The sequence below is a fragment of the Trachurus trachurus genome, assembly GCF_905171665.1.
Source record: "Trachurus trachurus genome assembly, chromosome: 6".
NCBI lineage: Eukaryota > Metazoa > Chordata > Actinopteri > Carangiformes > Carangidae > Trachurus > Trachurus trachurus.
Window position 1 is genome coordinate 35,351,518 of NC_139897.1, and position 15,483 is coordinate 35,367,000.

Consider the following 15,483-nt stretch of genomic DNA (forward strand, 5'->3'; position numbering starts at 1 on the left):
GCCTTTTTAGTGTTTTAATGTCTTAGCTACTTTAAGCTTTTTTCCCAGATCCTCTGAGCTGAGATGATCATATTCACTGGTTATTGATGATAAACTAATCAATCTTTCCTGAACATCACTTCCTGTCACTACCTCAGGTGTCTGTCCCAGTCTCTGATGACCTCAGAGCTGCTCTGTGAGCTGATTGGCTGCTGGCTGCGTCTCACCTGGCTGCTGTGGTTGGTGTCGGCTCGGCGCTTGGCCCCCCCCCTCCCTGCAGCGGTCTGGGCCTGGCTCAGCTCCGCCTCCAGACGCAGCGCCAGACTCTTCTTGATGGACACGCGGTGCTCCACGCGGTGCACCTGAGGTCAGAGGTCAGGGGTCAGAGGTCAGGGGTCAGAGGTCAGAGGTCAGGATGTCACCATGACTTGTTTTCACAATCAATCGCAGTATTAAACACCACATTTATTTAATCGTAAAGGTTCCTAAACACCGTCACTTTACAGAAAGGGTTAGTGGTGTTTAGGAACCTTTAGTTTAATATGACTTACAGAGGTCCCATATTTTCATTTCTTCTTATTCACTTTTCAAAAAGCTGCTAAAAATACATCTCAACTTCTCTTGAATTTCCCGCTCTTTCCTCTCTCTCTCTTCCTCTCTCTCCATATCCCACATCCTTACTTTGTCTTTTTATGATTTCAATTAATGAATTTTTTGTACCTTATCTCTATTGTCTCTATTTGTTACTGAATCACTTTGCACTTTATCTCTTTATTTTTTTCTCATTTCTGTTCATTTTGCTCATATAACACTATGCACTTTATCTCCTTTTTTTTCTATGTTTATTTGTTAGCCATTGAAATTTGTCTTGTTGTAATTTGTTATAGGGAAGAGTGGAACTTATGTACGAGCCAACCGGCTTCGTTCCCTCCGTGCACCATTGAATTTAAATGTGTGCTAAATAAATAAACTCTAATACTGCGATTGATTGTGAACCCTAACCCATTTCTCTGACAATAATCGCACCAAGAGAATCTCTAACGGTGACATCACTAGCCAGAGGTCAGAGGTCACCTCACCTGCTCCTGCAGCTTCTTGAGCAGCGTCCTGTTGGCGCTGACGATCTTCTCCGACGCCTGCAGCTGCTCCCGGAGCTTCGACACTTTGGCCTCGGCCGCCTTCACCGACTCTCTCTTCTTCAGCTCCTGTTGGACGAGGTGCTGCAGCACGGCCTCGTCACGCTGCAGCAGCTCCCTGAGGACGGAGAGGGGAGAGAGGGGAGGACGGGAAGGACGGGGAGGACAGGAGAATCCAACAGGTCAACACTTCATCATCCTCCCTTGATCCCAAACTGATCCGATCCGTGACCCTGAACCACGATCCGGTCCCTGAGTTTTCTGATCGCTGCGCCCTGAGTTTCATTTCATTTCATTTTGATTTATTTCATTCATGGTTGCACATGTATTTACATAATGTAGCTACACATAGTCACCATGAATGAAAAATGAAAAGGAGCAGGATAAGGAAAACTTAGTACCTGCTCCTTTCTATTGTTATAATTGCATTGGCTTACTATCAACACCAATATTATACTCTATTTCAAAATATTAAAGATGATGAAACCAAGCAAAATAGCAGTGGACACAGCTCGTCTATTTATCTATCTTTTCTTTTTTCCCTTCTTTTTCTCTTTTTTTCTTTTTTAAACATTTTCTTAAACTGAGATATAACGTGTACAACTTTTCAGTTCCTTCCTTTGCTTTGCTTTGTTTCCTGAAGTAAGAGCATCTTCCCTACGACACCTGCTGGTACGGTTGGTCTGAGGTTCACCGGCAACTTTCTGCCGTTAATAAAGAAGATTATTTTGGAAACTTCTTCAGTCAGGACGGATTCACACCAGGAGAGTCTGATAGTTCACCAAATGTTTTTATACTTGGTGCAGCTCATATTCACATTGCTTTTTTTATTTATTTAACAAGCGGACTAACTTTGTGAACAAAAGCACGTCGTGTCCCACAGTCGATCAGTCATTGGATAAAACTGCTCGTGGGATCTTGAATAAAAAGTAGCGACACAGTGGAGGTCATGAATGAGTTCCTCACTGCTCTTTTATGCTGCGTTCAAAACAACTCGGAAGTCGGGAAAAAACGAGCTTCGAGTTGTAAAAAAAAAATGAATTGAACGGCATTGGAACTCGGAAATTACAGATCGGAAACTCGGGTAGAGCTCCGACTTGATGTCACGACAACATCAAAACATGGCGGCCCTCGTCTTAAAACGGTTAGAATTAAACATTTTGAAGTTATTTGTTGAGGTTTGAATGCATATTTTTGTGTATTATTGCAGTAGCCTCTATGAAATACGTCTATATTAAGCTGTGATTGTTGTATGGTGTGAAACTGTGTTCCTCGTATGTAACTGACCCTGGTTCTCATCCGTGCTGCCTTCACTGACCCCGGCTCAGCGTCTGAGCGTCTCACCTGTTCTTGTTCATCCTCTGCTCCACCTCGCTCAGCTTCAGCTCAGCGGCCGTTTTCCCCGACAGCTGGACGGCCTCGAAGGCAGCGGAGGGGGCGGAGCCACGAGGAGGCTGAGGCTCCTTCAGCAGCTTCTGCTTCTCTCTGCTGCAGGGGACATGAGACAGAGACAGGTGAGTGGTCGCGTCATGGTGACCTCTCTGTCAGGTTTTTATTTCATCATAAACAGCAACATATTCTACAGTTACAAAGAAGAAATGAACTAGAGAAACCCGTGCAATGCAAAAGCTACTATAGTAATAAATAACTAAGCAAATAAATAAAAAAAAAACAGAATGAATGGAAAAAATATGATGAATAATTAAATGAAAAAGAATTGGGCAAAAACGTTAAACACATTGAACGAGTCCACATGTCGATAGTTTTAACAGGAGAGAGTTGAGTTAAACTGTTCAAACTGAATTTAAACAACAAGACGTTTAGTTTTTTACTTGAGTATCTGGGATTTGGCAAAAAGAAACATTTATTTTATATGGAAATATGCATCATTATCCTTCTCTTTGTGATCAGAACAGCTAAATATGGCTGATCCTTGTAGAGTAAAGTGGTCGTGTCTGTCCAGAGTTTGTTAGTTCCAGGGTGCAGACCACAAAAACACTTAACATCGATGTCAACTTTAAACTTATGCAACAACCCTTTCCTTACCTAGCGATCTCCTCCTTCAGCAGTCGGTACTCCACCTTCTTGGCCTCGGGCAGAGCCTCGGGCGTCCGGACCGGGTTGTTCTCCTTCTCCGAGCCCGACGCTCCTTTAGGCTTCGCTGCCTGGAAACACAACAACACAACAACACAACAACAACAACAACACGTTACATCATCATCTTCATCATCCTCCTCCTCCTCCTCCTCTGTGATGATGTCACGGCGCTGCGGTGTGATGTCATCACCTCCACGGTCCTGCGAGCCTCCTTGATCATGAACTCCAGACCTCCGAACACGGAGTGGGTCTGAGCCGAGCTGCCGGGGTCCAGGTCCGAGTCGCTGTCGTCCGAGTCCATCAGAGAGACCACCACCGACTTGTGTCTGGGCAGCTGAAACACACACACACACACAGAGTTACACAGAGTTACACACACACAGTTACACACACACAGTTACACACACACAGTTATGTCATGCCAGATGATCTTACAGTTGTTCCTACCAGGGTTGGGCGGTAACCAGGTTTACCTAGCGCTGTGTCATACAATAACAACGGTATCAGTTCCATTACGTCATTAAAACATCACATAAGGGTCCTGGTATATTACATCTACCGTATTTTCCGGACTATAAGTCGCGTTTTTTTCCTAGTTTGACTGGCCATGCGACCTATATTCAGAAGCAACTTATATATCAAAAATATAGCCTACGCTAAGAGGGAAGGGAGGCTTTTATTTCTAAATCCCTCCTCATTCTGATCATATCCTCCTCAGTTTGCTCCAGGCGATTGAGTTGTTTTTCTTTTTTTTGACCCGGCCTGTTGTAGACTATTTGGTGTCGGCCTTTCGTGTAAACAAAGCCCCGGCTGTTATATAAGACCTGTCTATTAATTAAAATGTTTGAAAAATAAATGCGACTTACATATGTTTTTTTCCTCTTCATGACGTATTTTTTGACAGAAGCGACTAATACTCCGGTGCGACATATAGTCCGGAAAATACGGTAGATATAATATATTCTACTGGCTAGATAATGAGTGTGTGTGCAGCAGCTCCGTGTGTGTGGTTGAGTTTCCAGTTTGACTCCTGTAGTTTCATGTTTGATAAAGTCGATGATGAGACGTCGTCATGTGACGCTCAGAGAAGAGAGAAGGAGACGACACGGCGCTCATACAGGGAGGTGTTAGAGGGATTGACCATTAACTTCACAAACTATCTATAGGGAAGTGAAATTATTCTCTGTGTCATAGTGACTTTCTGTTAGATTCCTGCTGGGACAGTTATCTGCCCTCCTCTCTCTCTGAGGAACAGGCCGAGGCCACGGTCGCTCTCTGGCGTCTTCAATCTCACTCTCTGGCTGTTGCAGACACAGCTGTAGAGTTAGAGGATAACGCTCTCCGTCACCGAATGACATCTAGCTGGTGTGAATCCTTATCTTCATGTTTATGCAACTATAGCCAATTGGATGTTGACACATCTCCCCTTTGCTGTCTCGTTCCATTTCTAGTATAAGAATCTGAGTTTTACTGTTTGACCCTTAGAATTGAGGTGGACTCAGGCACTCATGTTGTGATGACGACTCTTCTGTTCTCCTCGATCGAGCCTAAATTAACTCCTTCATCTTCTGCAGAAACCTGGTCTGGAAGTGAAGCTCAGTCTGATCATTGCTCTGATGGAGCTCAGATCTCCTCATGTTGAACTCACGTTAGAAACACAAAGAGCAGCCAGACAGATGTTCCTACAGGTGTTTGTTTCTGCAGATGTTGCTGAAGATGTTCTCACACACATTCCTACAGATGTTCTAAGAGATGTTTGTTTCTGCAGATGTTCTAATAGAAGCTGCTACAGATGTTCTAACAATGTGAGCACTAACTATGTCAGGCATTGAGTATTCTGTCATGTGTTTTCCCATATGTAGTAACCAGATAGTTCTAGTGATTGGTTTAATGAATCCTGCTCCTTAATACTATGTATTGCTGAAGCCCTGTGACGGCAGCACTAAGAACTGATTAACGACCTTGTGCCACCGCAAACATGTGTTATTGTCTTACAAATGTATATTTATTAATATGTCTTTGGTATTTTACCTCATTGTTGCTTTTTTTTTCTTAAGGTTGCCTTTTATCATCAGGCAGAGGGACTGGTGATGAAAACTAGCTTTTTTATCTAACTCGGGTGCATTTGTTACATGTGTTTTTTACAATGCTTTATTAATGTACATTGTCCCTTGTCAAATAAATTAAACTGAAATGAAACAGATGTTTTAACAGGTGTTTGTTCCTACAGATGTTCCTTCAAATGCTCCTAGAGATGTTCTAATAGAAGCTTCTGCAGATGTTCCTACAGATGCAGCAGTTCTTACCACCAGCGGGGGTCTGGGGGGGTGGTGTCCTCTAGAGAACTTGGCCCGTGGCCCCATGTTGAGCTGTGACACAGTGTTCAGACTGACTGTGCTCAGGTTGCCTCTGATTGGCTGCTGCTGCAGGCCGGGGGGGGGCTGGCGGCTGGGGGAGGGGGGGCCGCTGGAGCTCTGGTCCTGGAGGAGGAACCATGACAACATCATCATCATCATCATCATCATCATCATCATCATCATCATCATCACCACTAGAGGCTCTGACACGGGAGTGTTTTTTCAATCCTGTCCCGTTCAAATCCCGAGTAAATCACTCCCCGATCCCGTCCTGTTCCCGTTCCTTCTATTTTAAAACGCAGTCTTCATGTAAACTCAAAATTCGATTTTGGCGTCAAGTCGGACTTCTGTCCTTGTCTCAGTTTACATGCAACTGAGAAAACCTAATAACTGACGGGGTCCATCGCCCCCTCATGAGACGTCACCTGTAGTTTCAGCAGGTTAATACGCCCCCTGTCCTGTTGACTTTCCTGTCACCTCCTAAAAAACTGAATATAAACAACTTATAAGCTTAATAATAAATTCTCAACTGCAGTTCCCGACGAGACGCACCAGTCTGGGCTGGATGCGCCCTGAGAATAGGATACGGACTTCCTTTTTATATCTCTCCCTCTCTCTCTTTTTTTTAATAAAACACTCTTGCTGGTGGCGCTGTGTGAAATGCATTGACTCGGCGCTGTTGTTGGGTTTTTTTCGTTACTTTGCCGGGTTCAGGCGGCTTCTCTGCTCCACTTGGTGCTGTCTCTACTGTTGTGGAGCATGAACACATGCATTGTCCAGTTCTACTCCGACTAAGGTGTTTACATGACGGAGAAAATCTAATTCCAATCACATTATCTGGGTGTCTTAATCGGAGTTCTCAACTCCGATTTCAGTCGGACTAAGGTGTTTACCTGCACTTCAGTTGTCCAGTTATAGTCGGATTAAGGCAATAATTCGGTTTTTCAAGTGTCATGTAAACGTACTGAGTGATCACTGAGGGTGAAGTGCAGCTGCATCGGTCCACACACTGAACTTCTGGACCGGTCTGAGTGAAACCATCTGGGTTCTTAATGTAGCTACTGCCTGGCTGGTGGCTTCTGCTTCTTTCAATGTGGCGCTTTGACTCCCGGTCACGTTCACTCCCGTTTACATTTTTCCTGTCACGTCCCGATCACGTGATTCAAAATAAATTGACTCCCGAATCCCGCGGGAATCCCGAGAAAATGTCAGCCTCTAGTCACCACCAGCATCACGGTGGTAACAGCATCACCAGCATCACCGGGGTAACAGCAGAGCCCCACTCACCTCGCTGGTCACCACCCTCTTGTTGGCCATGGACATGAGGCAGGTTTCCCTCAGCAGCATCTCCTCCTCCTCCTCCTCGTCAGCAAACGGAGGTTTAGGAGGAGGCTCCAGATCGTCTGGAGGAGGGGGGAGGGGGGGAGGAGGGGGAGGGACACCGGACAGCAGGGGGGAGAGGAAGGGCTGGGAGAAGTCCTGAGGGGGGGGGAGAGAAAAGAGAGTTTACACCATGAGACAAACAGCACAAACATAGATCTCCACCATTAACCAGGAATCTGTGTTTAACTCTTTGACCATTGACGAGTAAACTCGTCAAAACCGTTTTTTTTTTTTTTTTCTCCAGATGATGATAATAGACACTCTCAGGTCCCTGTGTGTGAATATGGTAGTCATCTGATATGTAAAACTGTTTTAAACTACAATCAAAACATAATGTTTTTTATAAACTGTGTGATCTTGGTTTTGTCTGAATAATCGGTCTCCTATTTAGCCGTAGAAATGATTTGGGAGACGCCACACTGCAGAGAACCGGTAAAATGAGCAGATTGCCACTTGACACAAAAGTGCGTTTTTCTCTGAAACTAGAGCGGGAGCTCCGTTTTTGGAGAAATCCAGCTCTCTTCTCCTCCTTCCTACTCACGAACGAAACGGCGGAAAAACTTGCTGTTTTTTCGAGGAGCACGTTGTAAAGTCACTCTTCAATCACGTGAAGACCGTTTGTTTCTAGGTAACGTACATAGTTCGGTTCGACGTGAGATAAAAGGTAAACAAATAGCCAAAAACATTTGGTCCTGAGCGGATGTGCTGAGGAATTAGTGTGGTCACGAAAGAGTTTATAAGTTTATAAGAGAGTTTATGAGTTTATAGTTGGCTGAAAAACTGTTTTCATGTGGAAGATGAACTCATATCTAGTGAAAACTGCACAGAGGGGCTTCCCTCTCTAATCTGGGGCGTTCTGCAACCGTCTGTTGACTGGAAGAGTAGAAATGACTACTGACTACTTTTAAGAGCCACCTGAAGGTATGGCTTAGAGCCAACCAAACATGTAATCACCTTTAATGTTCTAACTGCATGCTTCTAATGTACTGATCTGTCTGTCTCTAATGTACTGACCTGTCCTAACATATATTAGTACTAGTAATGTGTTGTAATATTGTCTATTTTCTACTTAAAATGTATTTTAACCTTTTGTATTGTAACACCAACCTGCCTAGAGGACTCCAGATGGAAATTAGCCCACGGGCTACAATCTGGCACATTTGCACGTACTACGGTACATGTTTTATTAATGTGCATTGTCCTGACTTTTAAATAAATAAATTACAAATTACAATTACAAATAGATGTAATGACCCCTATTGTCCAAAAGACATGTGACTCACTAACTAAACAAATATGGAAACAGTTTAAAGCTCATCAGCATTAATATTTAGTTGGTACTTGAAGTCTTTATTGTGCAGTGTTATGTTGCATCATTCAGTGTTTGTTCTTAAAGGGATAGTTCAACATTTAAATACAGAGACTGCTTGATGAAAAACTGTCCCTGAAGGCAACGTGCATCAGTGGTTTTGCATGAATTTCCCTCTAAAACAACTCTGTGTGGTAACGTTGTGTTATTATCTCATAGCGTGGTGAATGTGCAGCTCACAACTTGTCCACCAGAGCGTTGTGGAGTTGTTGGATTGTGTATTTGATGAGTTTGATGATGAGGGAAACCAAGAAATCCCATAATGAGCCTCCGTAGCGTAGCTCTGAGCAGCTCACGGCTCTGCTCCGCCGTTCTAAAAACAGCTTGCACCGACAATTAAAGGTAACAAACCTACTGCTATGACTATAGGGATTATGGTGATGTGCCAATTTGACAAAATGTTGAACTATCCCTTAAAAATCTGGAGGAAAAGTGTTGTTTTGTTTGTTACTTTAATAAATTTAAAGTAATTTGAGTACATTTGAGTCTGTAACATTAAAACCAGAGTCGTACCAGAGCGAACTGGGCCGAGTCGGTCATGTAGAGCGACACCTGAGGGAAGCAGCCGGGGTCGGAGCTGAACGGGTTGTGGGTCGGTGACGGGACTGAAAACACACAAACACAAACACAAACACATCAGCTGATCACTTCCTGTTCCTGCTGTGATGTCACTGATCTGTCCTCAGCTGGGCTCTGCCTCTGATTGGCTGCTGACCTGGCGAGCCCGTCTCGCTGTCCGTGTCCATGGCGACCTCGTCGTAGTTGTCGTACTGGTAGAGGTTCCCCGAGGCGTCCAGACCCGGTTTCCCCGTGGACTTCCTGTGCTCGCGGTCCCGGGACTGAAGCACGGAGAGAGAGAGAGATGACATCACACGATGACATCACAAGATGACATCACACGATGACATCACACGTCACGTTTACAGGAAGAGGAGGAGGAATAAGGAAAAACTTATTGGAATTCCCTCTTCCATGATATAAACTGGAGTAGAGCTCGGCTTGTCCCATTTACATTTTTAATTTCTAACAAAATTAGAGAATTACATCTCAAGCTATTACATCAACATCTATCCTAATAATGCATATATATCCAAATTTTCTAACATTGATGACAGCTGCACCTTTTGTAAAAAAGATAAAGTCTCATCCATTTATTTTACAAGTGTCCATTTTGTTAGAATCAGTTTGATGAGAAAATTCCTATTTTTGGCTCCTCCTCTCACAATAATAAATTTAACATAATTAATCTCTTCATATTACTAGGTAAATTCCATATACATAAAGTCAAAATGTCCAAAGCAGCCCCTTCATTCCCATTGTTTTTAATTGAATTGAAAATACAGTATATTTAGAATCTGTCATATGTTGAATCCAACAAAAAATGTTTATCAGCTATTGAATTTTATTCAAATAACCTTCAGTGAACTTGTCTGCCATTATAACTTGCCCTATAGATATTTTTATTTTTATTTCTTTTATTAGACCTATTTATTTATTTAATTTATTTACTTATTATTTTGTCGTTTCTATATTATATTATTTAAATGTTTTGATAATATTTGTCCTTATATCATTTCGATGTCTTGTGTCTGTCGCTTTGTTTTTTTGTTCCTTTTTCAATTGTTCATGATATTTGATGATAAATAAAGATTTAAAAAATAAAAAAATCCTAATCATGTTGTTTTTTTTTCCTGATCAACTCTATTAAAGGACTGAGCTGACGAGGTGTAACCAGGTGTAACCAGGAGTGGGCGGGGCTAAGGGTGCTGGGCTAAGGGGGCGGGGCTAAGGGAGCTCACCTTGCTGCGTGTCCTCATCCTCCCCCCCACCAGCTTCATGAAGCGGTTGTACTGCTCGTCCTGGTTGGACAGGTCCCGGATGCGGCGGATCTCATCTTCCCGTTTGCGTCGTTCCTCCTCGTCCTGACGGCGTTTCTCCTCCTGCTCCCTCTGCTGCTCCCTCTGCTGCTCCCGCTGCTGCTGCAGCTTCCACGTCCGCAGCTGCTGCTTCCTGAACGCCTGCTTCGCCGCCGAGCCTGCAGCCAATCACAGACACCCGTTAGAGCCCAGAGGGGGGGGGGGGGCAGAGGTTACGTTTTTTAAGTTTAAGCTCATTTGCACAACTTTGGAATCAACAAAATAAATGAAGTTCAACAGTTCAACATTTTGTCAAATTGGTCCATCACCATAATCCCTATAGTCATAGCAGTAGGTTTGTTACCTTTAATTGTCGGTGCAAGCTGTTTTTAGAACGGCGGAGCAGAGCCGTGAGCTGCTCAGAGCTACGCTACGGAGGCTCATTATGGGATTTCTTGGTTTCCCTCATTAAACTCATCAAATACACAATCCAACAACTCGGGATTATGGCAATGGGCCAATTTGACAAAAATGTTGAACTATCCCTTTAAACCTCACCTATAGAAACTAATTAGACAAATAACAAAGCAAAAACAAAATCATACATATTAGAATAAAATAAAATATAGGAAACAACAATACATTTTAAGTCAAAAATTTAAAACAAAAGAAAAAAGAACAAATTCCAGAGTCTGAATTATTAATGTTCAACGATGTTTTGGAATCGGACAGTTTTTTAGTTTCAGTTTGAATCTGGACAAAGACAGAGAATCAGTAAATAAATGTTTTTGTGACCCGGTCCTGACCCGGTTTGACCTAGTGTTGTAGTACTCGAGAAGAATGTGTCTTGGTCTCGAGACCACATTTTCAAGGTCTCGGTCTCGACTGCATTTTTACTCGGTCTTGTCTCAGTCTCGGGATGTTTTGTCAACACCAGCCGAGACCACAGCTGCTGTGACTTTTTTTTTTTAAACCGCAGGAACTTCCAGAATTAAAATGTAACCAATACGCTATCGTAAATATTAAACATGTTCAATATTTATGATGGTCGACCCCGACGATCCTGAGAAAATGTATTATGCTACTGTATATTAACTCACCACTTTTAACTTGAATCATTTTGGTATAAAAGAAACAAAAAAAATCATGTAGGCTACAGTATTTTTTGTTTTTTCATCAGAGAATCACGTTTCAAGTGTTGATATGTTCTTCATTGGTTGTAACAGCATCATTGCTGCTTTAGAAAGCACCATGTAAAAAGGGTGAAGTACTTCTGCAGACTGGGTGGCTTTACCAACAGTTTGAAATACATTTATTTTTCAACATGACAAATAGACTATAATTCTTCTGTTTAATCTGTTTGGTCTCGGTCTTGGACTTGGACTTGGACTCGGTCTCGGGTTAGGTGGTCTTAGGTGGTCTTGACTACAACACTAGTTCGCCCCTCACCTGGACTGATCATCTTCTTGGCGCCGTGGGGTTTCCCCGCCATGCGGCCGCGCTCCAGCGGAGACTTGGGACCGGGTTTTGGACTCTGCTTCGGCCGCTCTCGGTCCCGGTCGCGGTCCGCCGGTCTGAGCCCGGTCTTGGTTCTGTCCCGGTCCCGGTCCAGAGGTTTGGACCTGGTTCTGCTCCGGTCTGCAGCAGCAGCAGCAGCGGCGGCGGCGGCAGCAGCAGACGAGGCCGACCGGGTGGTGACTCTCTGTCGGCCGGGCGGAGCGGCGCCGGGGGCGGAGCTCTGGTTCTGGGTCTGGTTCTGGTTCTGGTTCTGGTTCTGGTTCTGGTTCTGGTTCTGGTTGGCTCTGGTGATCCGGTCTTTGCTCTTCTTCATCACCTGCTGCTCCTTCTGCTGCCACTTCTTACTGGCCGACTGCAGCGCCAGGAGGCGCAGCTGCAGCTCAGAGAGCTCCTCCTCCTCCACCTTCACCGCCGGCTGCAGAGAAAACACAGCGTTAGGCTGTCCTACTGTCCCTGAACGCAGCGTTACAATCTCCTACTGGCCCTGAACGCAGCGTTAGGCTCTCCTACTGTCACACAGGTCCCCGAACGCAGCGTTACACTCTCCTACTGTCCCTGAACGCAGCGTTACACTCTCCTACTGTCCCTGAACGCAGCGTTACAATCTCCTACGGTCACACAGGTCCCTGAATGCAGCGTTACAATCTCCTACTGTCCCTGAACGCAGCGTTACAATCTCCTACGGTCACACAGGTCCCTGAATGCAGCGTTACAATCTCCTACTGGCCCTGAACGCAGCGTTACAATCTCCTACTGTCCCCGAACGCAGCGTTACAATCTCCTACTGTCACACAGGTCCCTAAACGCAGCGTTACACTCTCCTACTGGCCCTGAACGCAGCGTTACAATCTCCTACTGTCCCCGAACGCAGCGCTACACTCTCCTACTGGCCCCGAACGCAGCGTTACAATCTCCTACGGTCCCCGAACGCAGCGTTACACTCTCCCACGGTCCCCGAACGCAGCGTTACACTCCCCCACGGTCCCCGAACGCAGCGTTACGCTCTCCCACTGTCCCTGAACGCAGCGTTAAACTCTCCCACTGTCACACGGGTCCCTGAACGCAGCGTTACACTCTCCTACTGTCCCTAAACGCAGCGTTAAACTCTCCCACTGTCACACAGGTCCCTGAACGCACCTTGTCCGGGGAGACGAGCGAGTCCTCGCTGGACGCCGACGACTCTCTGCGACAGGAACACGGCGCCTTGGGCTTCTCCTTGTCGTCTCCCTCGGCGACGGCGATGACGTCCTCGCTGCAGACGGGACACGCCTTCTCCTCTGGCTCCGCCCCCTTTTCTCCCTCCTCCGGACGCTCTCCTCCGTCACCTACGGCAACAACACAACACACCTGAACTCAGATCAACGGTATGACATCACTCTGTGTCTATGACATCACTCTGTGTCTATGACATCACAGATTAACCCTCCTGTTGTCCTCCTGGGTCAAGGAAGAAAGAAAGAAAAAAGAAAGAAAGAAAGAAAGAAAGAAAGAAAGATGGAGGAAGGGGACAAAAGAAAGAAAGGGGACAGATTGGGTCAAGGAAGGAAGAAGAAGGGAGGAAAGAAAGAAAGAAAGAAAGAAAGAAAGAAAGAAAGAAAGAAAGAAAGAAAGAAAGAAAGAAAGGGAACAGATTGGATCAGGGAAGGAAGAAGAAGGAAGGATGGAGGGAAAGAAGGGAGGGAGGAAAGAAAGAAAGAAAGAAAGAAAGAAAGAAAGAAAGAAAGAAAGAAAGAGAACAGATTGGGTCAAGGAATGAAGGGAAATGATGGTGGGAAGAAGGGAGAAAGGAGGGAAAGAAGGATGGAGGAAGGGAGGAACAAAGAAAGGAAAGGAGTGGAGAAAGGAGGGAGGAAGGAGGGAAGGAGAGACAGAAGGAAGGGAGGAAAGAAGGACCATTCGAAACAGATTGGGTCAGTTTGACCCAGGAGGACGACGACCTCTGTGATTGGTCGATTGATCAGAATCATTGGAGTCTGTAAGAGATGATGTCACACGAGTGACGTCATGGTCATAAATGTGTTTGTTTCTCTGTTCGACATAAATGGGGCGGAGCTCTGAGGCTCTGGGCCAAAAAGAGGGCGGAGCTCTGAGGCTCTGGGCCAAAAAGAGGGCGGGGCTCTGAGGCTCTGGGCCAAAAAGAGGGCGGGGCTCTGAGGCTCTCTGGTCAAGCTGGATGAAGAACACCTGTCTGCTCAGACCCAGATGTTTTCCATCCAGCTGCTCCTCAGCGGTTCGGTCCGTCACAACGACCTGTAACTCACCTCCTTCTCCTCCTTCTCCTCCTTCTCCTTCTCCTCCTCCTTCTCCTCCGTCGGCTCCGCCTCCTCCCTCTTGCTCCGCCCACTTCTTCTGCAGCTCGTCCAGATTGGCCGGCGTCGGCAGCTTCTGGCGCAGAGGCTTGATGTTGAACGCCTGAAACACTTTCCTCTGGGCCTTGTCTTCCTCCTCTTCCTCCTCCTCCTCTTCCTCCTCCGTCACCGTCACCATGGCTACGGCGGCCGGTTCTGGTACTGGTCTGGTCTCTGTAATACTGGCGGTAGCGGTGGCGGTGGCGCCCTCGGCGGCCGTGGCGTTGGGTTCGAGCGCCGCGGTCTCCTCCTTGCGGATGCACTCGAGCTCCAGCTGGATCTGCTTGTACTTGGACAGCAGGTCCTCGAAGGACTCGTCAACACTGGACTCGGCTTTGGGAACGCCGTGGGCGGCTTTACGGGCCTGAGCGCGACCCAGCAGCTTCTCTAGAGGGAACGCCGTCAAGGAGCAATGACATCACAGTGACATCACAGGAAAACAACAATGATATAATACTACTAATAATAATAATAATATTAATTATGTGACGTTTTAAAGCAGAAGTGAGTGATATATTTGTGTTAATATAAGTCTTAAATAGTTATATCTTCCGACAGCAATCACTTACATAGAGTGTTTGGACTGAAACACGGGTCTGTCAGTCACTCTGCTCTGAGCCGAAGAGAAAACATTTCTCGTATCCTACAGTTTTTATCCAATGAGGAGAGAGAACGGCATGCAGGGCTGTGTGTGCAGCCAAGGAACGCCGTGAATGTGGTGACGTAGCGACGAGGACTGTTATGGTGCGTTCAAGGAAACTCGTTTTTTTCCGACCGTGAAGTGGTACCAGTTCGATCTGGTACGAGTTCACGGGTCAGAAGTTACGAGTGGCCGTTATAGTGACTTTCACCGGTAAAACAGGTCGGAAAAACACGAGTGGGTTGCCTGGAACGCTACAAAGTCGTAAGTTGTGACTTGAAGCTGTAATTTACGATTTCAAAAGCCTGCCTGGAACGCAGCATTAGCGAAAACGACCGGATCACTCACTTCTGCTTTAACTCCATACCTCCTCTTATGCACTGCAAAAACTCATATCTTACCAAGAATATTTGTCTTATTTCTAGTCAAAACAAATCTCATTTTCATAAAATAAGACTCATCACGTTAAAAGTAGCTTGTTTTTAGACACTTTCACAGATTTTCACTTGGAATAAGTAGAAAAATCTATAAATAGTGGAGCAAGTGGAGCAAGTTTTTCTTTCTTATTACAAGCACAAAAAATTTGCTTTCACTGGCAGATTTTTCTACTTATTTCAATTGAAAATTAGTTTGAAACAAGTGAAATTATCCAACAATAAGTACATTTTTAGGTGATTGAGTCTTATTTTAAGTGGAAAGAGTTTAGTTTTGACTAGAAATTAGACATTTTGACAAGAAATAAGACAAATATTCTTGGAAGGATTTTGAGTTTTTGCAGTGTGTTAAAGGATAATTACTGT

The 15,483-nt window shown here is 45.1% G+C and overlaps 1 protein-coding gene across 1 annotated transcript in view; it reads right to left on the reverse strand.

Moving 5' to 3' along the window:
* The window catches only part of zfc3h1 (zinc finger C3H1-type containing), a 42,816-nt gene that overhangs the window by 22,356 nt on the left and 4,977 nt on the right, over positions 1–15,483 (reverse strand). Inside the window, 13 exon segments of the mRNA XM_083974155.1 lie at positions 207–341; positions 1,059–1,233; positions 2,460–2,603; positions 3,162–3,280; positions 3,403–3,546; positions 5,519–5,692; positions 6,857–7,048; positions 8,835–8,926; positions 9,037–9,160; positions 10,121–10,356; positions 11,627–12,110; positions 12,833–13,020; positions 13,957–14,430. Coding sequence (XP_083830281.1) covers positions 207–341; positions 1,059–1,233; positions 2,460–2,603; positions 3,162–3,280; positions 3,403–3,546; positions 5,519–5,692; positions 6,857–7,048; positions 8,835–8,926; positions 9,037–9,160; positions 10,121–10,356; positions 11,627–12,110; positions 12,833–13,020; positions 13,957–14,430 — 2,681 coding nt within the window.